Here is a 27,213-nt window from a genome sequence, read left to right on the forward strand (position 1 = left end):
ACCGTAATCGTTCATGTTATGCAACATGCCTGCAAAGACCTGGGGCACGTACGATCATCAACAAGTGGTGCTAACGAAGTACCTTGCCAACAAATAGAGCGCTTACATCGTCCGTAAGGCCGCCCATTGTGAATCGCAACCCGCTATTCCACTCGTCTGGTATCAACAATTTAGCTTCCCGACAGTAAATTATACAGAGAGGCCGTTGGAACGGGCTATCGCAAAAAGTGTTCCAGTAGCCCATCCATGGTCACCTTGTTGAAATAAATCAGGGAAATCAGGACAGCATTATCTGCTGGTCTCGTCGACCTCGTTTCGCTGGAAAGAGTCAGCAAACGGTCAGTGTTCTGATACAATGCTCACCTGCAACATAATCCACAGATCAAGTCTACTTCATCATTGGGAAGTGTAGCTTGATACCCGAGTGACTCCTTCATGTCGGTAAGTTATCCGTCGATGATTCATTGATGAGGCCTAGACCTCCGTCAAAAGATGAGCACCACAAAATGCTGCATATGAGAGAAAGGCAGCGCGTGCGTGGGGTAAATCTTTGCATCATCGACCATAGACTTCCTGGGTGTGTGTGTGTCGGGAAAAATGTCGGAGGTCTCACAGCAGTCGGGGCAGTAAGAGTGACCACTATAGCATTGTCTCCGAACAGCGAGAGTGTTGCAGGTGGAAGAGATGATGGGAAAGTGAGGTTATGGGATGTCGAAATGGGAAAGGTTATAACAGCTGTAGTTCTCAAGAATTGCGACATGGGGATTCATCGAGAGGCGCTCTCCATGGCCAGTCTTGAGCTTGGACGTCACGGTTAAAAACAAGCTTATCTCCGGGGCTGGAAGTTTTGGCTTGATTAGGATATTCGATCGATCGGGAGCAGATCATACAACATCCCGTCCTGGCAGTCGGTCCACCTCTCCAGAACGACAATTATGTGGGATGCGCCGCCTTTTCCACTGATGAAAATTGCTGCTAGCACCGGTTGCGACGACATTGAAATGCGTACATGTGATGATGTGGGACGTCCATGCCATGCCTTGAAGACCTACTGCAACATTCCCGACGCGAGTGTGAATTTACAGCAAGATCATATATTGAGTAACCCACCTTCTAAATAATGACAAGCGATGCGGATCGGCAATGAACTAGTTGCTTTGTCGATGCGCTGAGCAGAATAATATAAGGCGTGGAATTTTCACATACTATGGACAAGGCATCAAGAAGGACAGGGAAGGTATCTATGAGGACTCAGGACGTGAGCCACATGACTCTCTCGATCATCCTCTTCCATCTCATCAACTCAGTCCAACTCGTATTGACTTGAATCTGCTTCTTTTTCGGCTGCAGACTTCACCACTTTGCTAAAATTGTACATACTACGAAATACAATGGTTTCTATCTATTCCATTGCAGCGTACTAAATGACGCGTATGAGTGATACGAAAGTTGTAAGGCCAGGTCAGCACATGTCTGCTCCAGCCGACTGATCACCAGCAGCCTGGTTTAGCCACTTTCACTGATTACTGACCATTTCATCGCCCACTTCTTTACCACAGGCTCTCCCGCTGGCCTAAGTCTCATTTCTTGATATTGGCGCTTAATGGAATCAGCACCAGCGTCTATCATGCCGAACACTCATCAATACACGTGCGGCATGCCCTGCACCCTCCTCACCCTCTCATCCAATATCAACGGTCCCCATATCCCTACCCTCCATCTTGTCCCATCGCTCATTCTGCCCACCACTCAGCCCATCCTTGATCCTCCGCGTCCTTCGTCGTTTGCGCCATCATGGCCGGTAGTTTCGACGGCCAATGTATCAGACTCGAAGGTGGGTCACTTTATATCAACTTGGTATCCATTTTCTGACCTTGACGCTATATCTACAGTCATCAGCGGAAAAAACCTTCATGTTCTTTCCGAGCGTATACCTGCAGGCATCTACGTGTTCATTAAACTCGACTCGACTCGACTCTGGAAATCAGCCATTCAAGTTCCATCATCCAACAGTTATGTAGCGTGGGGCGATACCGCGAACCTGTAAGCCAATCCTTTCAGGCCCGATTTTGAGAACTGATCCTTGGTTTGTAGACCATCACATGCGTCACCTCAAGTATCGGTTGAGATCAGGGCATCCTTAGAGCTCAGTCGGATGCTAGGCAATGGAGAACTTATTGGAAAACTTAAAATGTCTTGGGATGAACTGCTCGGTCACGGAGATGAGCCTTTCGGTGAGTAACCTGCTTCTCATTCATGCACACCTACTCATGTGTCGTAGAAATGTCCTTCCCACTTGTTCGCGGTGTCCACCCATCTGTCACGTTGAAGGCTGCTGCTGTGAATGGTTGCGGAAACAACAACGGTGAACTGTTGAACGTGAGTGACGCCAGCCTTTGCACTGTCAACTCTTACTGACAGATCGCAAACTATAGCTCATCGTCGACTGCGAGATCGCTCGAGACACGGATGTGGGTCACACAAGATTTGGTGAATATGTGACAAGCAAGAGGGTCTCTGACCTGAATGATGCCGTGGCACATTTTGAGTTGGTTCTAGAGCGGTGTCCGGTCGGCCACCCTGACCGCGCAGCTGCACTGACCAACCTCGCGTGCGCACGCCTGAAAGGGTACATTTGCAGGGATCTTCAAGACATCGACTCTACTACGTGTCTATTCCGCGACGCTCTTGCATTGCGTCCGCAGGGCCACCCTGATCGTCCGCTATCCCTCTATTACCTCACTGAAGCGCTGACCTGGCGCCACAACGAGGAAAAGACAGCTGCCGACATCCGCGAATCTGCTCAGATCTACCATGAGCTACTGCCACTCTGCCCAGAGGGCACCTATCTTCGGAGCATCGCGGAAGGGGCTAATGGCGTGGATTATGTGATTAGCGGATGCAACAATCTTCCGATAGACGCATCCGATGAAGGCATCCGCCTTCGACGAATCGTCCTCGAGCTCTGTCCCCAGGGCCATCAACATCGTCTAAGCGCCCTCTATAAGCTTTCATGGGCACTCGGTACACATTTTGGGCAACGTGGGAGCATTGTTGATATAGACGAGAGCATACAACTTGGTCGCGAAGCTGTTTCTCTGTGTCCCGAGGGACATCCTGATCGTGGTGTCTGCTTGAATAACTTGGCTTTCTCACTCCGCTACTACCGCTTCAGTCACCAGGGCAAATCTGATGACCTCAACGAGGCCATCTCTCTATATGAGGAAGCACTGTCCCTGAGCCCTGTTGGGCACAAATCTCGTGATACACTATTGGACAACCTAGGAGGCGCCTTCCTCGACCGTTTCCACCAACGCGGTGAGGTAGAAGACATCAACAGAGCTATCAGCCTCCATCGCGAGGCACTGACATTGTGCCCACCTGGGCATCAAGAACGTGACACCACACTTTCCAACCTTGCCCTCGTACTCCAAACCAGATATGACAAATCACATGCCAACGAGGATCTTAACGAGGCCATCGAGTTGTACCGTGAATCAATTCGGTTAATGCGGCATGACCGTCCAGAGCGCCATAGAACTCTTTACAATTTGAGCTCAGCACTCTGCTCTCGTTTCACGAGAACTCAGAAGATTGAAGATGTTGAGGAGGCCATTGAGCTCTGCCAAGAATCATTGGCGGCTTTGCCACCACTCCACCCAGATAGGTACTACAGCTACATGTGGCTGCAGGAGGCCTATCTGTCTCGTTACCGAGTGCGATGCAATTTGGCTGATTTGTCACTCGCAGTTGAAAACTTCAGATTGGCGTTAAGGCACCCCACTCAAGGCTTACCACAACGCATCGTCACAGCATTTAATTGGACTGTAGCAGCAGAGCAGCATAGCCATGGATCTGCACTGGAAGCCTACACGACATTCTTCGAGCTTCTTGACAGTCATCTGGCCACAAGATCATCAACTATTTTACGGTGGGAAGCTACTACTACCTTCCATTATGCCAGAACACTCCCTGTAGATGCATCATCATGTGCCTTACGCCATCATAACCTAGAAAAGGCTGTTGAACTCGTGGAGCAGGGCCGTGGCCAGCAGTGGTCACTGGCGTCTCGGCTTAGGACTCCAGTCGAAGAACTCGAATCAGCAAACCCAAAACTGGCTCACGAGTTTTCGGAGCTGAGCAAGCGTGTTTCCGATGCTGCTCAGGGTTCTGCAGCAATCACCGACAGAGCTGCTGCTGATCAGGCAGCAATGAAGTACAGGAGGTGTACAGAGCAGTGGGAAGCTGCAATGGGCAAAATCCGCAACATTCGAGGTTTCTCGCGGTTCCTCCTCCCGCTATCATACGAAGACTTGCAAGCGGCAGCGTGCGACGGCCCAGTCATAATTCTCATTGCGAGTGAATATTCGTGCAATGCCATCATTGTCCCGACGTCAGGGGTGCCCCATCATGTTCCTTTCCTCTCTCTCACTCTCGCAGATGTCGAGAAACTCAAATACGACTTCGCGATGGCGATACGACATGCATCACTGATGGGCCCAACAGAGTCGAGGACAGACCTGATAGTACTCTTGCGGAAGATATGGGATGAGATCATGCTACCGATCGTCGATGTACTACTTGGGCATGATCTCAAAGTAAAGCACCGCTCTCGAATATGGCTGTGTCCTACTGCAGCCTTCACATCCATTCCTCTCCATGCAGCTCATCCCTCTCGAACGAAAGCAAATGGAAGTGGGCAGGAATTATCCCTCGAGGATATCTTCATTTGCTCCTACACGCCCACACTTTCCGCTCTCGTCAGATCTCGACAGGCGATGAAGACGCGTGCGACGAGTCCATCCTTCGTGGCGATTGGGCAAAGTCAACCAGGCGCAGGGCAAGGCACGGCGCTCGCCACTGTCGACAGCGAGCTTGAGCTCGTCCATACACTCCTTCCCCCCGATGTCAAGTTCACCAGTCTTTCGGGAGGAGAAGCTACACAGGCCGGTGCACTCGATGCTTTGCAACGCAACACCTGGGTGCACCTCGCTTGTCACGGCAAGCAGGACCGTGAGCAACCTTACAATTCACGGTTTGCCATGAGAGACAAACCTCTCACCCTCCTTGACATCATGGAGAATGACACTCCGCAAGCTGAATTCGCATTCTTATCGGCGTGTCATACCGCTGTCGGCGATGAAGAGACGCCCGATGAGGTCATCCACCTTGCAGCTGGCCTACATTTTTCAGGGTTCAAGAGTGTGATTGGCACGCTGTGGGTGGTCGATGATGAAGTCGTCAAGCACGTTGTTGAAGCATTCTACGAGAATATGTTCAAGGGCTTGAAGGATGGTGTCTTGGACTGTACGAAGGCAGCCAAAGCACTCAATTATGCTACGCATGGTGTGAAGAAGTTGGTGCCGCTCGAGCAGAGGATTGTTTTCATTCATATTGGTGTGTAGTTCTATGTCCCATTGCTTTTGTCTTGTACAGATTTACATGTTGTTGATTTTCGATTCCCTTCTATCCCGGTGTATTTGTTGACGTTGTAGGAATTCTCTCTTGTATAGTAGTTGTCTGCTGTTCGGCAAATTGATCAAATTTGTTCTCGACGACAATGCTTGGCATGTACAGTAATATTTGTACTATTGCAGCGGTGCACATTCTTTTGCTCAAGTGCTTCCTGCAATACGAGTTGACCTTCCAACCATTCAATTCAAGTCTGTCTTGGAAAAATGCAGCTATTTGAGTTGTTTTCGCTGATGACTCGTAGTGTTAGATAGAGCCTGACGATCAACGCACAAATAACGGGGTCATATATCGAGTGGCCAATGAGCCGAGGGGAGTACTGAAGAAGTGTAGTGAATCAGTCTCATTGTTGAAGCGCTGAGCGAGGAAATGAGAATAAGAAGAGACGTGGAGTCATCACACACGGACAAAGGAAGGGCAGATCAAAATGACGCGGTACATGTTGATGCGACACTGCGACAAAACATACCTTTGGATCCTCTCCAAATATCACGCAATGTCGCTGAAAACATCGTTAAACTTCATTCTCAATAAAGTACATGCACAAGTACAGCGAGGATGTATCACATCGTAGTACCATTATTCGTGCATCATGCATCGTTCCCGCTGTGTGAAGCCTTGCCCATCTGGTATCAGTCCCATGCGAAACCCCACCTATGCTTCGTCAACGCCGCGTCAAGCCTCCCGAGTTCTTGGTCGTCTGCACGAGACAAACAAAGGAGATTAAAGTCGATTAAAGTCGATGAATGCGTCCAAGACATAGGGTTAGCTCCTTCTTCACCCCAGTTGGTCCATGCTTGATGCCACGAGTTGCGTGTAACGACAGAAAGATGAGTCACATAATGCAGTAACATATACCCGTCTCAGACGGGCAGCCGGGCGTGACAATGTACCAATAGAGACGGGCCACCCGGTGCCGGCCCATGGCAATAATTGTACCGTGTTAGACGAGTGGGCCGAGGGGGTGGAGTGTCCAAGGCAAACGGATGGGCCGGGTGTATATAGTATAGATGGTAGTATAGCAATGTACTATATAGGAAATTATGAATAGTAGTAGTGAATCCAGTGTGTGATAGATGAGTGGGCCGGAGGAATGGAGTGCAATATAGACGAGTGGGCCGGGGAACTGGGGTGTGATGGAGACGAGTGGGCCGGTAAATGAGGTGCAATGGAGACGAGTGGGCCGGTACATAAGGTGCAATGAAGACGAGGGGGCCGGAGAATAGGGTGCAATTGAGACGAGTGGGCCGGTATAGCAGGTGCAATGGAGACGGGTGGGCCGGTATAGCAGGTGCAATGGAGATGGGTGGGCCGGTAAATATGGTGCAATTAAGACGAGTGGGCCGGTATAGCAGGTGCAATGGAGACGGGTGGGCCGGTATAGCAGGTGCAATGGAGACGGGTGGGCCGGTAAAGGAGGTGCAATGAGGACGAGTTGGCCGGTGTTATTGGGTGCAATGAAGACGAGTCGGCCGGTGATATGGGGTGCAATGAAGACAAGCTGGCCGGTGATATGGGGTGCAATGAAGACGAGTGGGCCGGTGATATGGGGTGCAATGAAGACGGGTGGGCCGGCATTATAGGGCGCAATGGAGATGGGTGGGCCGGTGATATAGGGTGCAATGAAGACGAGTGGGCTGGTGATATGGGGTGCAATGAAGACGGGTGGGCCGGCATGATAGGGTGCAATGGAGACGGGTGGGCCGGTATTATGGGGTGCAACAACGACCGGTATTTATGTAACCGGTTGCTTGTGGTAACATAGCACTCAATCTGGCGATTCCACCGGTGGTCTGATCATGTAAAATGGTTAAGATTTGACAAAGTTATGAGCCCCTACAAGGGAAAGCCATAAATTTAGAGGATATTATGATATATTGTATCTAGACCATTGCAACCGGTATTTTTTGACCGGTATTTACATGACCGGTTGCTTGTGGTAACATAGCACTCAATCCGGTGATTCCACCGGTGGTCTGACCATGTAACATAGTTAAGATTTGACAAAGTTAGGAGCCTTACAAGAGAAAGTCACAAAGTCAGAGGATATATCATATCTAGACCATTGTGACCGGGATTTTTCAACCAGGTAGTTATGTGACCAGTTGCTTGTGGTGACATAGCACTCAGTCCGGTGATTCCACCGGTGGCCTGACCATGTAAAATGGTTAAGATTTGACAAAGTTATGAGTCTTACAACAAGAGAAAGTGACAATTTCAGAGGATATATCATGTCTAGACCATTGTGTCCGGTATTTATGTGACCGGTTGTTTATAGTAAAACATAGCACTCAATCTGGTGATTCCACTGGTGGTCTGACCATGTAAAATGGTTAAGATTTGACAAAGTTATGAGCCCTACAAGAGAAAGCCATAAATTTAGAGGATATTATGATGTATTGTATCTAGACCATTGCAACCGGTATTTTTTGACCGGTATTTACGTGACCGGTTGCTTGTGGTAATGTAGCACTCAATCCGGTGATTCCACCGGTGGTCTGACCATGTAAAATGGTTAAGATTTGACAAAGTTATGAGCCTTACAACAAGAGAAAGTGACAATTTCAGAGGATATATCATGTCTAGACCATTGTGACCGGTATTTATGTGACCGGTTGTTTCTAGTAACAGTACTCAATCCGGTGATTTCACCGGTGGTCTGATCATGTAAAATGGTCAATATTTGACAAAGTTATGAGTGCTACAAGAAAAAGTCACAAATTCACTGGCAGAGGATATATGATATCTAGACCATTGTGACCAGGATTTTTCAACCGGAAGTTATGTGACCAGTTGCTTGTGGTAGCATAGCACTCAATCCGGTGATTCCACCGGTGGTCTGATCATGTAAAATGGTCAAGATTTGACAAAGTTATGAGTGCTACAAGAAAAAGTCACAAATTCACTGGCAGAGGATATATGATATCTAGACCATTGTGACCGGGATTTTTCAACCGGAAGTTATGTGACCGGTTGCTTGTGGTAACATAGCACTCAATCCGGTGATTCCACCGGTGGTCTGATCATGTAAAATGGTCAAGATTTGACAAAGTCATGAGCCCTACAAGAGAAAGTCATGAATTTAGAGGATATATGATATCTACAGTATTGTGACCGGGATTTTTCAACCGGTAGTTATGTGACCAGTTGCTTGTGGTAGCATAGCACTCAATCCGGTGATTCCACCGGTGGTCTGATCATGTAAAATGGTCAAGATTTGACAAAGTCATGAGCCCTACAAGAGAAAGTCATGAATTTAGAGGATATATGATATCTAGACCATTGTGACCGGTATTTTTTGACCGGTAGTTATGTGACCGGTTGCTTGTGGTAACATAGCACTCAATCCGGTGATTTTACCGGTGGTCTGATCATGTAAAATGGTCAAGATTTGACAAAGTTATGAGCCTTACAAGAGAAAGCCACACATTCAGAGGATATGTTATATCTAGACCAGTGTGTCTCCAGCTCTACCTTAGGGTAGTTTACCTCTGTTCCATTTCTACTCCAGACTTGTCCACAGCAGTCTTACTCTGGGTTTCCTTGAACCTCTGGAGTTCCGCCGAACTCCCCTAGTGTCTGACCTCCGGAAACCTCTGGACTTTGTTGGACTTCCCTCCTGCCTCTCATAAATTAAGGGCACATACTTGGGTAAGGGGTGCAGCACACAAGCTGAAGTCAAGCCCTTTGAGTTCTCCTTCCTTTGAGCATGACCTTAACATCCACAGACAAAACCTTGTGATGCTGTGTACTCACCCTCTCCTGGTGGTCCATCCTCTGGGAAAGGTTTTCCTACAGGAACACAGCTGCAGAATGATATGGGGACCATTCCTAGACAGATTTAGAGTATGTACACCAGGTTGGTACATCAGGATACCTACAGAATCCTTCTATACAGGCTAAAACTTCTAAGATTGCAGTTGTCACATTTTTGGTGTTTTCCCCTACTTTACCATTGCATAAATGATCCAGACTACTCATATATTATCCTTACTACATATATACCTACTTCTCATCCCAAGGATCAGTTAGAAATATGGTATAATATTGTTATCTAAGGGAAAGGGGGTATGTGTACTGATAAGGGGCCTACATTCTCCAATGGACACAATCTAGTAATCAGATGCTTGCAATATATTCTAAGCATGGTCAATATCATGGTCTCAGATTTATAAAAGGATCCACTAACAGTTGAGAGCTAGGGCAGTGAAATATCTCTGAAATAGAGTGTGGGAAAGTCCAAAAGCCCAAAACATCGAAACTCACCAGTTTGGTGTATATGTAGTGGTTGGACTTTTACTTACCAATCCTAATATTTCCTCACCACACTCTTCTACAAAGACTTTACCTTCAGGGCAATGTGTATTTTAGGTTCATTATGTAGTCTACTATACATACTACTGCATTTTTAATAAAATCTTTGGTGTGTGTGATATGTGTCAGTGACTTTCAGTGACAGGGGTAAATTGTCATATGTCAAGTCTATGTTGTTTTACTTATCTTACCGTCAATACTTGAGGGATCTTTCCAGAATTTTAGGACCATGACTAGGGATATACATGGGACATATCCCAAGTGTCTGATTACCAATAACATCCTTGATAGTGTTGGAGGGTTCTTATCAGTTATGTTTTCATGTATATATGCTATATTGTTTGATGTAGCCCTTCAGGGGGTCAACTAAGTGGTGGAATATGTTAATATATACTCCTAAATATGTTTTGACAGTGCTAGAACACTCTCCTATCAAAGGGGCAAAATGGAATCCCCTGATTGAGTGCTACATTACCACAAGCAACCGGTTGCAAAAATACTGATTACAATGGTCCAGATATAAGCTGATACAACACTGTATCCTTTGAATTTATGACTTGGTCTTATAAGGCTCAGAACTTTATCAAATCTTAACCATTTTACATGATCAGACTACCGGTGGAATCACCAGATTGAGTACTATATTACTGCAAGCAACTGTTCACAAAAATACCGGTCACAATGGTCTAGATATAACATCCTCTAAATCTGTGGCTTTATCTTGTAAGGCTCATAAGTTTGTCAGATCTTAATGATTTTGCATGATCAGACCACCGGTGGAATCACCGGATTGAGTGCTATGTTACCACAAGCAACCGGTCACATAAATACCGGTCAAAAAATACCAGTTACAATGGTCTAGATACAATATATCATAATATCCTCTGAATGTGTGGCTTTCTCTTGTAAGGCTCATAACTTTGTCAAATCTTGACCATTTTACATGATCAGACCACCGGTAAAATCACCGGATTGAGTGCTATGTTACCACAAGCAACCGGTCACAATGGTCTAGATATCATATATCCTCTGCCAGTGAATTTGTGACTTTTTCTTGTAGCACTCATAACTTTGTCAAATATTAACCATTTTACATGATCAGACCACCGGTGAAATCACCAGATTGAGTACTGTTACTAGAAACAACCGGTCACATAAATACCGGTCACAATGGTCTAGACATGATATATCCTCTGAAATTGTCACTTTCTCTTGTTGTAAGGCTCATAACTTTGTCAAATCTTAACCATTTTACATGGTCAGACCACTGGTGGAATCACTGGATTGAGTGCTACATTACCACAAGCAACCGGTCACGTAAATACCGGTCAAAAAATACCGGTTGCAATGGTCTAGATACAATACATCATAATATCCTCTAAATTTATGGCTTTCTCTTGTAGGGCTCATAACTTTGTCAAATCTTAACCATTTTACATGGTCAGACCACCAGTGAAATCACCAGATTGAGTGCTATGTTTTACTATAAACAACCGGTCACATAAATACCGGACACAATGGTCTAGACATGATATATCCTCTGAAATTGTCACTTTCTCTTGTTGTAAGACTCATAACTTTGTCAAATCTTAACCATTTTACATGGTCAGGCCACCGGTGGAATCACCGGACTGAGTGCTATGTCACCACAAGCAACTGGTCACATAACTACCGGTTGAAAAATCCCAGTCACAATGGTCTAGATATGATATATCCTCTGACTTTGTGACTTTCTCCTGTAAGGCTCCTAACTTTGTCAAATCTTAACTATGTTACATGGTCAGACCACCGGTGGAATCACCGGATTGAGTGCTATGTTACCACAAGCAACCGGTCATGTAAATACCGGTCAAAAAATACCGGTTGCAATGGTCTAGATACAATATATCATAATATCCTCTAAATTTATGGCTTTCCCTTGTAGGGCTCATAACTTTGTCAAATCTTAACCATTTTACATGATCAGACCACCGGTGGAATCGCCGGATTGAGTGCTATGTTACCACGAGCAACCGGTTACATAAATACCGGTCGTTGTTGCACCCCATAATACCGGCCCACCCGTCTCCATTGCACCCTATCATGCCGGCCCACCCGTCTCCATTGCACCCTATCATGCCGGCCCACCCGTCTTCATTGCACCCCATATCACCGGCCCACTCGTCTTCATTGCACCCCATATCACCGGCCGACTCGTCTTCATTGCACCCCATATCACCGGCCGACTCGTCTTCATTGCACCCAATAACACCGGCCAACTCGTCCTCATTGCACCTCCTTTACCGGCCCACCCGTCTCCATTGCACCTGCTATACCGGCCCACCCGTCTCCATTGCACCTGCTATACCGGCCCACTCGTCTTAATTGCACCATATTTACCGGCCCACCCATCTCCATTGCACCTGCTATACCGGCCCACCTGTCTCCATTGCACCTGCTATACCGGCCCACTTGTCTCAATTGCACCCTATTCTCCGGCCCCCTCGTCTTCATTGCACCTTATGTACCGGCCCACTCGTCTCCATTGCACCTCATTTACCGGCCCACTCGTCTCCATCACACCCCAGTTCCCCGGCCCACTCGTCTATATTGCACTCCATTCCTCCGGCCCACTCATCTATCACACACTGGATTCACTACTACTATTCATAATTTCCTATATAGTACATTGCTATACTACCATCTATACTATATACACCCGGCCCATCCGTTTGCCTTGGACACTCCACCCCCTCGGCCCACTCGTCTAACATGGTACAATTATTGCCATGGGCCGGCACCGGGTGGCCCGTCTCTATTGGTACATTGTCACGCCCGGCTGCCCGTCTGAGACGGGTGAATTCACTGAAGGGGCTCTTCAAACACAGATGTGACTTGTGGTCGAAAGATAGTTGCCATCTTCAACGCACAGCGTGGTACAGCCTTATTGAGCCAATGTTGTTGCCGGGAGTCGTAATGTCAGATATACAGGATGTACGTACAGATAATCTCCAAGGTTATGCGGCATTTCATCAACGCCTCCTCTGAGTGCAATCAAGAGTCCGAGTCCATCAGGAAAACCACAAGTTACTTATCTCACTTTATTTGTCACTTAATTTCATGAAAAGCGACCGATAAGTCATTTGAGAGAAAAGCGTGAGCCACTTAAAAAAGCCCACTCAATATCTGGAGATTCGCTTTTTCAACACTTATTTCGCTTAAAAAAGCAGACAAAAAGCAGACAAAGCGGCACAATTGTTATTGAAAGGGGGGCATACAAGTAGAAATAAGCGTAGATTAAGCAGACTCCCAAAAATGAAAAGTTGGGAGCCATTCGAACATAAGGAGAAAAAGGTGGGGCAAAAGCGATGATCGCGGCGACATATATCTACTGTAGGGCGGCGGCAGCGGTACAACGACTCGAAGACAAATCCTGCAGCAATGTAGTATATGATGTCAGCGAGACGAAGTCGGAATAAATAAAACTTACAGATCATAGCACACTCGTCCTCGTCCGATTCGTAGTCGTTGAGCGAGCCCGATGTTTCAGCAACATCCTGTAAAATAGCGCGTGCCATTTTTACCATAGCCTCCACGTAGCCAGTGGGTTTGCTAGAAATAGACTTGATGTACGAATTAGTAGCTTTGGACCAGCGAGCTGCCAAAAATAAGAATGGTGCATTGGTCTTTTTCCCTGTAGCCTTGTTAAGGACCTTGGGAAGCTTGATCGTAAACTTTCCTCTCGACGCAGACAACAGGATCTCTTCGACTTTGAGTTCCTTGCGGGAGATCATACCAAGAGCACGCTCGAGCTGAAAAAAAATGAGTGCGATTAAAGCATTTAAAATTAAACTCACCGCCACAGCAGAAAGGGCAAGAACGCGTGACGTCCCGATCGTTGCAAGTGCTCCCAAGTCGAGGGAAGGAATCTCCACATAACCATTGATGGCGCTGAGGTGCGCTCTACCATACAGCTGCAGTAGGAACGGTGAACGATATGCTGTGAGGGGGTTGATATTATCGGGGTCCTCGTATAAAACGCCCAGCTGGCAAGAAGGGAGGATGCGAGTTCGCTGGAGTCGCAGTCGGAATTGCGTGCCAAGAAGTTGATGATTATCACAATGGCCGTTGAACCAAAATTACTCCGCCATTCTGAAATACGCTGTGCAGTCTAATCGAAGATATAACATCAGTTAATGCTAGACATAAATCGGCGAACTTACGAGTAAATGTACCACACCGCCGTGAACAATGACAATCTTGAGTTCGTGATATACCACGTTGAAAACGAGCTGGACATGATGGAGCAGTACGTCATCTGGAATGCTCCAGATGTCTTCGTAGCTTCCCGCCCACATCATTATGGTAGGGAGGAATGTCTTGGCCCAGCGCTGGTCCGCTTGCATCGCTGGAGGCAAGTCAGCCGTACGATACGCACCGCGTGATTTCATGTGCTCTGGTGCAGTATCCACGTTCGGCTGGCGTTTTCGGGCAGGAGCCTAGGCTTGGGCATGTGGAGTCCTGGAAGATTCAACTTTGACCTTTTTTGGAGCAGGCGGCTTGATGTCGGCATTAGAGGTGGTCGCAGATGTCTATATAAGTGTCAGAATAAACACTATTGAGTTCCAAGGGTACTTACCGAAGTCGTCATGCGCAAAACCTTCTCCTTTTTCACTACGATAGGGTTAGCCTGTGGCGGTTCACTATCGAAGTCCTCGATCAAATCTTCAACATCGTCACGATCGATGTCCATGGACCACTGGGACTGCTCGTCATCGTCTGAGACAGAATCGACACTTGCCTTCCGCTTGAGGGCCGCCGTGGCTATGCGATCGTCCATCTGTGTGAATGGAGCCTTAGGCTCCTGCAAGTCTTCATCCTCTTGCGTGAATGAATCCATGAGCTCATCGTCCGAGTCGAATTCTATTGATGGTATTTGTGTGAAGGGAGCCTTGGGCCCGCCGCAGTCTGAGTCCTCGTCAAAAATTGAGGCTACCTGTGAAGAAAATTGTTAGCGGACTGCACCAATTATTCATGGTCAATTACCTTAGATTTCCCCTTCTTTTGCTTGCTATCCAGGCAAGCAGCCTCACGCTCCAATGAATCGTCAATCTCATCCGCAAAGCCACCAGTAAGGGCATCTTCTGGGATACAATCAGCAACTTGAGTTGGGGGCGGGGGGATGTGAGTCTGAGTCCGAGGCTGAGCAGCCGAGGTTGCTGCTGAGGAAGCAGTGTCATGCGAGAAAATTGACGTTGGAGGTGCTCGGGTTGAAGTGCTGGATTGGCGGGATGATTGGTGGGATACTGACTCCAACTGTCCAGGCCTGACCCCCGAGACCCAGTTGGTCACTCGGCCACCTAGTGCGAATTTCTGAGTGGTCGCGTTGATGCTATATGTAAGATTGAGAAAATAGAGTGTCGATTCAGTTAGGAGCAACATTGTGGTGGTGGGAGAACTAAATCTTACGATGATGGCGTGGAGCCTTTCCCATCAGCACGTGCCTTAGGCTTATCGTCAATGCTATTGATATTGATATCGCCTTCTGCAATCAACGTTGACTCGCTGATTTTCTTTTGCACATTGCTGATAGCGTCTCTGATCAATTTCTTTCCACTTCTCTTAGCAGTTTTCTTCCCTTTCCCCGAGGTTCCATGATCCACGGGCTCAGCAGCATCCTCTGCCACATCAGCGTCTGGTACGTCATCTAATACACTATCAGTGCAATTGTCACCTCCCTTTACAGTAGCCTTTGTCGCCTTTCGAGCCTTTGGCTTGGGCCGAACAGGAGTCGCCTTGTTGGTGAGTAACTCCTTCTGTACCTTCTCCATCTCAACCTGCATACCAGCAAGGCGCTCAACTCCCTTTTGGACCGCCGCTTCTTTGGCTTCTTTGGCTTCTTTAACGGCAAGATCGTCAGCAGCCTTCTGTGCCTTGGTGCGCCTCTTGGTTTGTGCGTCGAGCACTATTTTTCCAGGTCTGGCGGTTGCATTCGATGCACGGGTACGGCGGGAAGCTTCTGTGGAAGACATTGTGACTGGGCAGATGGGCGACTTGGGGGTGGAGGGATGGTACTTTTGCTGGAGCAAGAAGGAAGTAACAGAAGTTGGTTGAAAAAACTCATAAGTCTCACCCCAATGGGCGCTGCCTGTGGCGCTTGCTCACTAATCGGCATCTGTTGAAATATGTCTGATTTGAACTTACTTTTAGTATTACACACCCCCAGCGCCTCTCCACCAGCAATTGTCGAGTGCTCGTGTCGTTTATCTTCCAGCTGGGATGTCTCAGAGTATGCGCAAGGACCACAACGCACTTCAAATTCCATGCGGCTACTTACACTGTGCTCGCTACTTCAAGACTCAAGGAGGGCGCAAAAAGCACTGGAACGTTTCCCACCCAACGTTTAGACAAGCCACTGTCTCGCATACTGTCACAGTCGAAGACGAGCCCGAACTACCAGCCAATGACCCTCCCGCAGGCGACAACGACTACCCTGCGGACAATAATGACCTTCCAGCAGGTTTGTCTGACCCGGGACAGGCATTTGACAAGTCCAACAATCTGGTCGACGTAGACACTGTTTTTTTCGGGCCAGGTGATAGATTATACCGTAACTATCACCCTAAACTAAACGGTACGTTCTTTGAAGCTTTCTGTTGTGTTGCAACTAACCAGAATTGATATCAGCGTGTCCATGTGATGCAATGGGACACTTCCTTGAAGATGGTGCACCTCCAGCGCCACCTCCAGACAAGTCGCCCGACGACTGGACTCCGTACCGGGATCGTGTCGAGTTTGAGACTGCGGAGTTTCTGTATGCGCGCAACCAAATGTCCGCCGGGGATATCAACATTTTATTGGATCTTTGGGCCGCAACCCTCCTGAAATACGACGACAAGCCGCCGTTCGCAGACTGCCGCGACTTGCATAGAACGATCGACAATACACCATTAGGCGATGTCAAATGGCAATCGTTCAAGGTACGGTACACTGGGGAGAAGCCAACAAGCGATGTACCACCCTGGATGGACCAGTCTCATGATGTGTGGTACCGTGACCCCCATGAGGTGATTCGGAATATGTTGGGAAATCCCGACTACGAAAAAGAGATGGATTACCGCCCTTTCCGTGAGTACTCAGCTGACGGCGACAAACGACAATGGCAGGACTTCATGTCCGGTGATTGGGCTTGGAATCAAGCCGTATGTTTTATTTTGTTGTTTTCTCTAGCGACCCATACTAACAATCTTTGGTAGGACATAATTTGTGAAGATCCGGATACGCTCGGCTCAACATTCGTACCGGTTATACTCGGATCTGATAAGACCACTGTTTCGGTGGCGACTGGCGCGAACGATTACTATCCCTTATACGTATTGATTGGCAATGTGCGCAACAACGTCCGGCGTGCACATCGTGACGCCGTTGCCATTGTTGGTTTCCTTGCTATGCCGAAAAGTAAGTTTCATATGCCTCCTGTTGTTCTGTACTAATTACAATCGAGAAGCTACAAAGGAGCACGCTGCCGATGCAATATATCGGAAATATCGCCGACAATTGTTTCATTCATCCATCGCCAAGATTCTCGAGAACCTGAGACCGAGCATGACCAAACCAGAGGTTGTTCGCTTTGGTGATGGCCACTATCGGCGTGTGATTTACGGGCTTGGTCCGTATATCGCAGATTACGAAGAGCAGGTTCTTCTAGCATGTATAGTGCGCGGCTGGTGCCCCAGGTGTGTTTTTATCCTCTGCCCTCTACCTCAGTACTAACTACTAATGTACTACAGGTGTATGTCCAACCGCAAGAATTTAGATGAGAAGTCGTTGTGTCGGTGTCGTGACCATACGGAGGCGCTGATCGAAGAGGTTGCAACGTCCCTCGCGCTGTGGGACGAGTACGGGATTGTCGGCGACCTTGTTGTAAGTCTCATATATGTCTCTAATGCAGCCGAGATTCACCCTTTCTAGCCGTTTACAAACGACTTCCCTCGCGCTGATATACATGAGTTGATTGCACCGGATCTCCTGCATCAACTCATAAAAGGAACCTTCAAGGATCACTTGGTCGAGTGGGTTGGAAAGTATTTGGTACACGTACATGGTAAGAAAGAGGCAGAGAAAATTCAAGATGATATAGACCGAAGGTAGGTCAATTTGTCCTGATTAAATGTTTCAAAACTCACATCATAAAAGAATTGCTGCAGTTTCCTCCTTTGCAGGCCTTCGACGCTTTCCAGAAGGTCGAGGATTCAAACAATGGACAGGTGATGATTCGAAAGCGCTTATGAAGGTAAGTTTTTTGCACAAGTTGATTTTTGCACGAGTTGATCAGACTAACAACAATCTACTAGGTTTATTTACCCGCCATCGAAGGCCACGTCCCAACTGATGTGGTGCGCACGTTTCGTGCATTCCTTGAATTCTGCTATCTCGTACGGCGTAGCATCATTACGGAATCTACATTATATCAAATCCAGGACGCTCTCGACCGATTCCATCACTACAGGGCTATTTTTGAGTCCACCGGCGTCGTTTCCACGTTCTCCCTCCCTTGACAACACTCGTGCTCCCATTACATCCTCCTTATCCGACTTTATGGTGCGCCGAATGGCCTTTGCTCGTCAATCACGGAGACAAAGCACATCAAGGCAGTGAAGGAACCGTGGAGACGATCGAGTCGCTACAAAGCACTCGGTCAAATGCTGGTGACAAACCAGCGCTTAGATAAACTTGCCGCAGCGCGCGTGGATTTCAAGAGCCGTGGAATGTTGAACGGCACCTGTCTGTCTGCAATGCTTCAAAGATTAAGTAAGTTTTATTGCGCTGTACATTCAAGTGTTGTCGTGTGCTAAATATCTGCGGTAGAGCATTTGCGCTTGAATAAGGATCCTTTTGCCACCAACGAGTCCAACCAAGACAACGACAATCTTTTGGTGCTGCCTTCCAACCCCGACGTTACGATACTCGGCGATAACGAAGAGGGTGAAATCGACGACAGCCCAACGCTGGTACAAGCCCACGTTCAGTTGGCAAAAACGATTCGTAAGTTAGCTCACATTTTCAATTGAATACTTTTCTAATATAATCCTTCCCATTGCGCAGAACGCAAATGTGCATGCACGATCTCTAATTTATCTACAGAACTTGGTATCCCCCATCTCTACACCCTCCTCCGCCGATTCTTATTCGAGCAAGCAAACCCAGACGACCAGCGTGCTCCCTCTGACATCCCGCTTGCAAGATGTCCTCAATTCGATGGAAAAATTCAAGTGTTCAACTCTGCGTCATCAATGTTTTATGCACCCAGTGACCGCAGCGGGATTGGCGGCATGCGGCGGGAACACATCCGTGCCTGTCCCGTTTGGAGAAACGAAGCACCCCGGTATGACTGCATGTTCGTTAACACGGATGCAGGTGTTGAAGGGATGGGGGGCATGGAGGTAGCCCGTATAATGTGTTTTTTTTCATTCACATTTGAAGGTATTTCGTACCCATGCGCTGTAGTACGCTGGTTCGACAAAGCCAGCGATGGGCCCGACGAAGACACAGGGATGTGGATCGTCCAGCCTTCATTTGATACAGATAATTCACCGTTCGTTGGAATCATCCACGTCGACTCAATCTATCGCGCCGCACACCTTGTTCCAATCTATGGAACACAGTTCATCCCACGCGACCTCAAGCACTATGATTCGTATGACGCTTTTCAAGCATTCTACGTGAACAAATTCGCAGACCATCACGCATTTGAGATTGCGTCTTAGGAACTCGGTGAGCACAACTAGACTACGTTGCCTACTATCACTCACAAGCAAGCGATCGAGGAATTTGACGAGCATAACTACCACCACTCACAAGCGAGCGATCGAGGAATTTGACGAGCGTAACTACCACCACTCACAAGCGAGTGATCGAGGAATTCGACGAGCGTAACTACCATCACTCACAAGCGAGCGATCGAGGAATTTGACGAGCGTAACTGCCAACTGGAGCCCCCCTCGAAGAAGAATTCGACGAGCATAACTGGCCTCAGAACTCGTCACCAAATCCCCCCCCCCCCCTTCCCCCCCCCCTTAATCTAGATGGGCCGTGTAATACTTATTTTACTTATTTTACTTAATTCAACTTTTGCCACTTTTTTGAATCATTGTGACTTGTGAGATTGGGCGCACGCTGAATTGACTTTTGAGAAAGTCCATTAAGTGTAAAAAGTGACGTTTTGGTTTCATTTCTCCGAAATTAAGTGGCATTAAGTAAAAAAAGACACCGGAGGTTTTCCTGATGTCTTTGACCATTGCCAGCACTTGAACACTCTCAGAAATGCCCAAATTCGCAGGAACAAGACTCATGGCCAAGAAAACATCGTATACCTGATGCTTTCTCAAACATATATGTAGTAGGTATACAATGACGACCTCCAAGACGATCAAGGTCAGCGATGGATTATCATGATGTACAATATTGGCGCAACGATTGAACCGGCCTGAGTCCGAACAACACCTATGACACTGTGGACCATCACAGTGAAGCACTTCAATATTCGTTGAAAACTTCGGGAACTGGAGTAGCACACAAAAAGCACTTCTTAACTGACTCGTGTACGTGCATCTAAGTCCTTCAACCCTGTCAACAGAGATCCCTTACCACCAAGAGTCGTCCAGCAAGTTAAAGCGCGCCACCAAAGGGTACGACCGGTATCATCATTGAGCTTTACACATGCAATAAGACCGAGAAGCTTGAGGATACGCTCCAGGCTGATGTTGAGGAGTTCCCCACTCATGGTCTTCGCCCCCTCGCTGTCGCAGACGAGGAGCTCATCCTATATTCAAAGTCTCTGAACCCAGGTCTGTTCTTAAAGCGCGAGATTGTTGACCTGTTGCCTTCTCGCTCTTATTCTCATGTCTCACATTGGTTCCATTATATGTCAATGTTCCTCCGAATCCCTCCTCCTGACGATGTTGCTTTCTTGCACACGATACATAAGATCTAACCCCAATTCTCCAAATTCCTTAAAGCTCTCAGGCCTCCAGCACCCTCCCAGCACCCAACCTACACACCCGACGTTACTTCCGATGACCGGAAACGTTACACAAGCAAGGCCTTTCAAGTCTTCAGAAGCGACGAGCACGCAAATGCTCGTTTACTTAGATATGTCGATCATTATCTTCAACAACAATGCCATCATCCACGACATCAATGGTTAATGACATTGCTGATGAAGATGGGGCAGGGTCTGACGATGACGACAAACACAGCCCATAGCAATGTCATTTTAATACATCAAAGCCGTCCAACTAGAAGATGATTGTCTTTCGTGAATTCCAAGCCACTCAGGCTCGATTTTCCATTACCTAGAATTGAGGTCATGAAAGGTTGAGTACTATGTCGCTTGTTAAGCATGTGCTCCCAGTTTACAGCTTACTAGTTTGTTGCAGTTGACGAATCAAGCAAACACGGTCGTGCATTCCGTGGTCACCATGCATATAAAGTCATGTTGGCTTACCAAACGATTTCCAGAATCTCTCCCGCCTTTCTTCAGAGTCGTCTTGATGGATGAATGCGTCGGAGCCCTATGTACCCGGCGCACAGACTATTCAGCGAATTTCACAGAATACTACTCCGAAAAACTCGACGACCGAGGACTGCCAGCCATAACCTTGAGGCTGCTGTCGGTGGTTGCAGAGCTTACAGGGAGTAGAGCCTGCTACGACGTGCGTTAGGTTATGTCGTGATGAGTCGGTATATCCGATATCGAACCTGTCACAGGAGCCGCCACGACGTTATTTAAATGATCGAACCGCCCGAGCGGCAACGCTGAGCCCTAGTACTGAAACAGACTCAAAATGTATGTGCCAAAGCAGCTAAAGTCGATAAAGGTCCAATTTTCAGAAGCAAACCAGCGTACGGATTCGAAGGTACTTAGGCTACTACGGAGCAATTCGTCATCACGCACGTCTTTTCCGACTTAGAATGCGAGTGTCCATACTTTTTCTTATCATCCATGCCGCTGCGTCAATTTTCGAGAGCATTTCGTTGTACGTCCTGCAAGTTGCATACGGTTCTTCTGTCATCAGAAAGTGAAACATGAAGTGAAAGAATGTGACTGTTTGCTGTTTGCAGACTCGGAGTATGACTTAATTATCGCTGTAAACAAGGGGATCTGTTGGTGCATGAGTGCATGTGACGCGACGCGACGCGTCCTAGCGGAGTGTGATCGATTGATCATTGACAGGAATTCAAACCAGACTCTTATATATACTTGTCTCTCTTTGTATCGCCTCTTCCCTCAGTCCGTTCCATCGAGACTGAGGGTACGTCCGTTTCATTATCCCGCTACTACAACTAGACACTAACGCACATTTGTATCAGTGTTAATAGTGTCTAGGTACTTAATATAGTCCGTTCCATCGAGACTGAGTGTCTAGTTTCTATAGGGAGCGGCCAGGGTCCTACGCTAGCTACCATCTCCACTCGGTTCATCCCTTGCTGCGCGTCCAAACTCCCTTGTAGTACAACTTGTACGTCTCGTTTGAGAGTCGCAACTGATCAACCTTCATGAGAGCAGGTTCCGCGACGGCCCACAGCCAACGCACTTGAACACAGGGCTTTTTTGGCTAGTAGCACCAACATTTCCCACGTCAGGCACGCCGCAGGGCCTTGCACCACCGCACCCCTCCGCCCCTGTACGAACGCTACACTCATCGCCGCGCAGCCGCCAGGATGGCGCGCGTTCTTTTTATGATAGCAAGCCAATATAGCAGGCGTCTGGCCCTTCTACGAGGAGCCTCCGTTACTTGGGTGAAAGGATCTATCCCCTATTCTGTGTCAGTATTCACGAGCATTACTGACTTCTCGACCACGGAGTGTGGGGCAAGGAGAAATATACGAAGGAGCTCTGGAGCATGCTGAACTGGAACAAGGTTAGCGAATGTACGGTACTCAACATCCAAAGTGCGAATGCTAGCCCTCAGCCACTGCGAATGTAGGTGGATGGAGCTGCAGGAGTTTAGGGTGTTTGGATTAATCACTGCTCAATCTACTGACATAGATGTATGAAGTCCATACTTATACGTCCGTTTAAACCTCCTCCGGAATGCTGTTGATTTCATTCCTGGATCATAAGTTGGCAGGACGTGAGGCTGCTCCCTATTAGTATAAACTTAGAACATGATCGCAAGAATCTGCGTGCCCTATATATAACAATTTTTGAAACAACAATATGCCACCAAAGACAACGAACAACTTGGCAAAAGGTAGAATGTGACAAGCAAGTGATATGCAAATCAAATATGGATACAGTGACACCGAGGTGGGTGGAATCAAGGGTACTTCAAGTTGAATAAAAGGAGTGATAAGAAATAATGTTCAAGACGAATGGGATAACGGGTATGACCTTGCAAGAAATATCGGCCCCTACAACGGAAGTCTGTCCGATAAAAGATTCATGACACCAAGAAATACTAATGCTGAGATACATGCCATCGCAACGGCGCCAATCCAAGCAGCCCTAAGAACTGCAGCTTGGGGTGCAGTTTCGATGATCACATCGTATGCACCCGTTCCCCTACTAACCACGCTGGAATTGCAGTAGCATGTATCGTAGAAGCTGGAATACACGAAAATGCACGCCACCACCACCCAGATGGAGTTTGCAATGGCTAATATTTTGCCCATCCTTCGCAGCCCGTGCGACAATGCTAGAGCAATGCGTGAAGATAGCGACGGTCGATGGGAATAACCTGCGGCGTAGTGCGCGAGAATACTGGACGTCAGAAGCATCATCCAAATTAAGGTCGATATGGCTCCGTAGAGGAGGTAACTCAGAGATCGACACCCCATGCGCTGCCTGAAGTTAGCCAACCCGACCACATATCACGTATATCAAGTAAACGCACTGTCGTAGGAGTGAACCATGCCGCTATAAACGCTGATCCGACCGTTCCCCATTGCAATATGAGCGAAGCGCATGAAGCGATGGCCATTCTTGTGAATACGCCAGGTGCCCAATGGCTGGGTTCTGCACCCAATGGCTTTGCACCATAGGGCTCTGCACCCAATGACTCTGCACCATAGGGCTCTGCACAGTAGGGCTCTGCACAGTACCTGGCGATTTCCTCGGAGGACCCACATCGATTGCTGGGGTGGATGGACTCGGAAGTGTCGGACTCGACCCATTCGCTCCCAGAACGAACGGGAATACGGCATTCAGCCTTTTCTGATGCTACCTCGAACATCAGGGAGATCGCGTTGGCTGTAGACGCCCATGGCAGCGAACGCGAGTAATTAAACACTGGAGGGGTAAGGAGTTCGTCTGGAGACATCACATCCTTCTCCTTAGCAGTGATTGTTAAAGGTCTTCGTGTGAACGCAGGTGGCGTTCTCATACGAGCACCTGCTGGTCCTGGGTGCGCATGTCGGTCGGCACGATCATAAGCCGTTTGCAAGCGATCGTAATCGCATTTGGGGGAGAGCTGCAGCCATCCGGCGACTATTGGAATCAACCACAGCCACAGTGAGCCAGTGGGATCACCGTCGGCTATAGAATTTGAAAACAGATCCGCTGGTGAGTTGGCTACATTCACGATGTAGGCAACAATGACCCAAGCGATGGAGGTTGCGGACGCAATTGACCACGTGTGTGTGTAGTCCACCAATTCAGAGAAATATTTCCACCAGCAGTCGTTTTCCGGAAGGACAAGGAGAGAGGGGACGCGATCAAGATGGAGTCTTAGTGGGACTTGCTGCAGGCTGCTCAAGATAGCGACCACGAACGGGAATTGGGGTAATTCGCCGATTGACGAAATTGCTGGGTAATCCAGCGAGAATTGAGGAGCGTGATGAATAAAGAGTACCCAGCAAGTGCCGGTGACCCAACGGTTAAGCACAGCAGACATGAGATTGTCAAGCCTGTACTGTGCCCCAAAGGGAAGCTGCGAAATCAATGCAAGGTTGGGCAGTAACCATGCACTGAAATCTTGCGAAAATACAGACCACTGAAAAGGTTCTTGTCCAGTCCCACAGGCAGATGTACACAGCGAGTAGCTGATCGACGCCGTATCAGAAGCATACGAAACGGGGTATCCGTCGCCATTGAGTAAACCAGTTAAATTCTGGGTAGCATTCGCATTCGCCACAACGTCAATCAGACATTGAGTGAAGTTGACTGCCGCTACTTGTTGAGCAGCGTGCATCAGTAGTAGGAGACCTAGGCAGAAGGAATGAATGAGAAAATAAAACCCAATGGTCCACTTAGTTGCACTTACATGCCAGCTGAGAGCCCGTGTGCAAATGCATGAAGTTTTATCGGCTGATTATCATTGAAGAAATCAGCATCAATTCCTTATATGCTTGACTGAAGATGTCCCACCGGATTGTCTGTAGGAATATCACTGTCAAAATATACTTGAGAGTGGGCCACCAGTGTGTTTTATGAACCATTCTGATCGGTGGCTTCTGTCCACTATCGTGTGAAGAGTGGGCGTCTTGTGCGTTAAATCCCTGTGTCTGTCAAGGAAGGCGCTGGATAGAATTATCAGTATTACCAAAAACGAGCGTGTCATTGTACAAGAGGCAAGAAACGGGCGAACGCGGTTCTTGAAGAAAAGACGAAAACAGGTCGCGAAGGCGAGAATGACAGCGCTCCGAGCACCCGTGACCTCGTTTGCATGTAAGCGGGTTCCTGTTCCTGGTCAACAGCGAACTTCGAAGCAATCAGATGATTTTCGTCAGAAGATATAGTTGCCATCTTCGGTGCACGACATACAGCCTCATGATAGGCGAGTGAGCTCGAGTGAGCCAAATTTTTCCCCGACTCCCATGTTAGTGGGGGCTTTGAGGGGCTTTGGACAGTCTTGACAGTCGAACACAAACGTATTGCTGGCGTTTCGGGTGGACCCGCACTGGCTCAATCCAAGGCAGACAGAACCACAGTAGATCCAAGGAAACCACGGAAAAAATCCAATGCCAGATAATATAAGCGATGATGAGCGTAGTACTATAGAGTACTATAACTGCTTAGAGAATTCGTGGCGGAACTTGAAGACAGTTACTCTAATGTTGAATTTCAGTTCGATTCGAAGACGATGGTATAATTGACCAAGTGCGGAGGTGGGTGCATGCATGAGGCCTAGGGTCCATGATGGCATGGGGTGTTCCTTGCTATATTATGAATTTATGATATCTGTTTAGGCGGACGTATCTTAAGAGCGTCATTCAACCCAGGCTGCATCATCTTGGTCTGATCAGAGTCGACGACGTGCTTGATACTTTTATTGGCATCAGTACTCACTTCTTTCGAAAATTAAAACTTACTGGCACCTCGTGTAAATCCACTTATTCACTTATCCCAGCTTGTGCCCTGGCAATCCCCTGGTTTTCGCAAGTAAGCGCGTGATTCAGAAGTTCCCACAAGGGCAGAAAAGCAAACAAGTATAGGAAGCGAGAGTGATCAGCTTCGTCGGATCAGCTTCGGCTGAGCACATTCGTTTGGTCAGACCCCCAACCACTGCTTGAGAGAGCCAATGTCTATACATAAGTAAGATATTGACAAGGACGGGAAAGTGACAATCTCGCTTGTTTCGAACATTAAAACTTATTAGCACCTTACATAAGCTTTAAGACTTGCTCTGCGGTTCAAATCAGTTCACTGATCAGTGACTAACGTGTGCTCAAAAGATAGTTGCCATCTTCCACGCGCATACAGCCTCATGATAGGCGTTGTTGTTGGGAGTCGCGAGTATTGATGTCAGATATACAGGGTGTACAGATAATCCCCGAGGTTATGCGGTATTTCATCTTCTCGCTACTGATCAACGCCTCCTCTGAGTGCAATCGAGAGCTCGAGCATTTGACTATTGCCAGTACTCGAACATTCTCAGAAATGCCCAAATTTGCAGGAACGAGACTCATGGCCAAGAGAACATCGTATACCTAATGCTTTCCCAAACATAAGTATATGCAGTAGGTACACAATGACGACCTCCAAACCGATCAAGGTCAGCGAGTTCCTATTCTCTTGTCTCACCTTGGGTTTTTTTCTATCATGCTCGTCCCTCCCCCTGACGATGTTAATTTCTTGCGCATGATACATAAGATCTACTTCCAATTCTCCAAATTCCCTGCAAAGCTCTCAGGCCTCCAGCACCCAACGTTACTTCTGATGATCGGAAGTACTTTACATGCAAGGCCTTTCCCGTCTTCAGAAGCGACGAGCACCCAAATGGTATATTTCAATCATCATCCTCAACAATAATGCCATCATCCAGAATTCATGGTTAATTACATTGTTGATGAAGATGGGGGGGACGACGATAAGTCTGACAACGGCAATGAACCCAACCCAAAATGTCATTATGTATATATGCATCAAAGTAGTCCAAGAATAAGACAAATTTCTCCAAGCCACTGATACATTACCTAGTTGCCTATATACACGTGCCTTACAAC

General features: G+C 47.6%; 5 protein-coding genes across 5 annotated transcripts; 2 read left to right on the top strand and 3 right to left on the bottom strand.

Annotated features, from left to right (window-relative positions):
* The first annotated feature begins 1,565 nt into the window (after nucleotides 1-1,565).
* Nucleotides 1,566-5,679, top strand: EDB91DRAFT_1343067 (CHAT domain-containing protein). Its single transcript, XM_041325769.1, has 5 exons — nucleotides 1,566-1,834; nucleotides 1,893-2,043; nucleotides 2,095-2,234; nucleotides 2,282-2,379; nucleotides 2,436-5,679. Exons 1-5 carry the CDS (start codon nucleotides 1,795-1,797, stop codon nucleotides 5,403-5,405), a joined length of 3,399 nt encoding a protein of 1,132 aa, XP_041182994.1. The 5' UTR covers nucleotides 1,566-1,794; the 3' UTR covers nucleotides 5,406-5,679.
* A 7,155-nt stretch (nucleotides 5,680-12,834) lies between these two features.
* On the bottom strand, nucleotides 12,835-15,797 carry EDB91DRAFT_1333078 (uncharacterized protein; the record flags this gene model as incomplete). Its single annotated transcript, XM_041325418.1, has 10 exons — nucleotides 12,835-13,198; nucleotides 13,270-13,577; nucleotides 13,623-13,739; nucleotides 13,760-13,936; nucleotides 13,989-14,173; nucleotides 14,204-14,264; nucleotides 14,307-14,357; nucleotides 14,405-14,761; nucleotides 14,812-15,157; nucleotides 15,235-15,797. The coding sequence occupies 10 exons, from the start codon at nucleotides 15,795-15,797 to the stop codon at nucleotides 13,063-13,065; spliced, it is 2,301 nt and encodes a 766-aa protein (XP_041182995.1). The 3' UTR covers nucleotides 12,835-13,062.
* Nucleotides 15,798-16,469: 672 nt separating this feature from the next.
* On the top strand, nucleotides 16,470-19,532 carry EDB91DRAFT_1234097 (uncharacterized protein; the record flags this gene model as incomplete). The annotated part of the gene is made up of 10 exons (XM_041321169.1): nucleotides 16,470-16,967; nucleotides 17,022-17,223; nucleotides 17,273-17,501; nucleotides 17,556-17,688; nucleotides 17,737-17,912; nucleotides 17,962-18,058; nucleotides 18,120-18,299; nucleotides 18,402-18,576; nucleotides 18,654-18,722; nucleotides 18,871-19,532. The coding sequence occupies 10 exons, from the start codon at nucleotides 16,470-16,472 to the stop codon at nucleotides 19,530-19,532; spliced, it is 2,421 nt and encodes an 806-aa protein (XP_041182996.1).
* A 3,649-nt stretch (nucleotides 19,533-23,181) lies between these two features.
* EDB91DRAFT_1234099 (uncharacterized protein) lies at nucleotides 23,182-24,959 on the bottom strand (the record flags this gene model as incomplete). Its single annotated transcript, XM_041321170.1, has 2 exons — nucleotides 23,182-23,610; nucleotides 23,664-24,959. 2 exons carry the CDS (start codon nucleotides 24,957-24,959, stop codon nucleotides 23,182-23,184), a joined length of 1,725 nt encoding a protein of 574 aa, XP_041182997.1.
* Nucleotides 24,960-26,742: 1,783 nt separating this feature from the next.
* EDB91DRAFT_1099212 (uncharacterized protein) lies at nucleotides 26,743-27,181 on the bottom strand. Its single transcript, XM_041317122.1, has 2 exons — nucleotides 27,050-27,181; nucleotides 26,743-26,963 (listed from the first exon to the last, which is right to left on the bottom strand). Exons 1-2 carry the CDS (start codon nucleotides 27,131-27,133, stop codon nucleotides 26,835-26,837), a joined length of 213 nt encoding a protein of 70 aa, XP_041182998.1. The 5' UTR covers nucleotides 27,134-27,181; the 3' UTR covers nucleotides 26,743-26,834.
* Between the last annotated feature and the right edge of the window lie 32 nt (nucleotides 27,182-27,213).

This window comes from Suillus paluster (genome assembly GCF_016628075.1).
Source record: "Suillus paluster strain FC165 chromosome Unknown EDB91scaffold_3, whole genome shotgun sequence".
Classification (NCBI taxonomy): Eukaryota; Fungi; Basidiomycota; class Agaricomycetes; order Boletales; family Suillaceae; genus Suillus; species Suillus paluster.

What these genes read in the sequence shown, in the direction of transcription:
- EDB91DRAFT_1099212 (XM_041317122.1), bottom strand. Translation starts at nt 27,133, where the DNA reads ATGCATATATACATAATGACATTTTGGGTTGGGTTCATTGCCGTTGTC. An exon ending in CCCCCATCTTCATCAACAAT is followed by an intron (nt 26,964 to 27,049) that starts GTAATTAACCAT and finishes TCGCTTCTGAAG; the next exon opens with ACGGGAAAGGCCTTGCATGT.
- EDB91DRAFT_1343067 (XM_041325769.1), top strand. Translation starts at nt 1,795, where the DNA reads ATGGCCGGTAGTTTCGACGGCCAATGTATCAGACTCGAAG. An exon ending in TGGGGCGATACCGCGAACCT is followed by an intron (nt 2,044 to 2,094) that starts GTAAGCCAATCC and finishes CTTGGTTTGTAG; the next exon opens with ACCATCACATGCGTCACCTC. An exon ending in TCACGGAGATGAGCCTTTCG is followed by an intron (nt 2,235 to 2,281) that starts GTGAGTAACCTG and finishes CATGTGTCGTAG; the next exon opens with AAATGTCCTTCCCACTTGTT.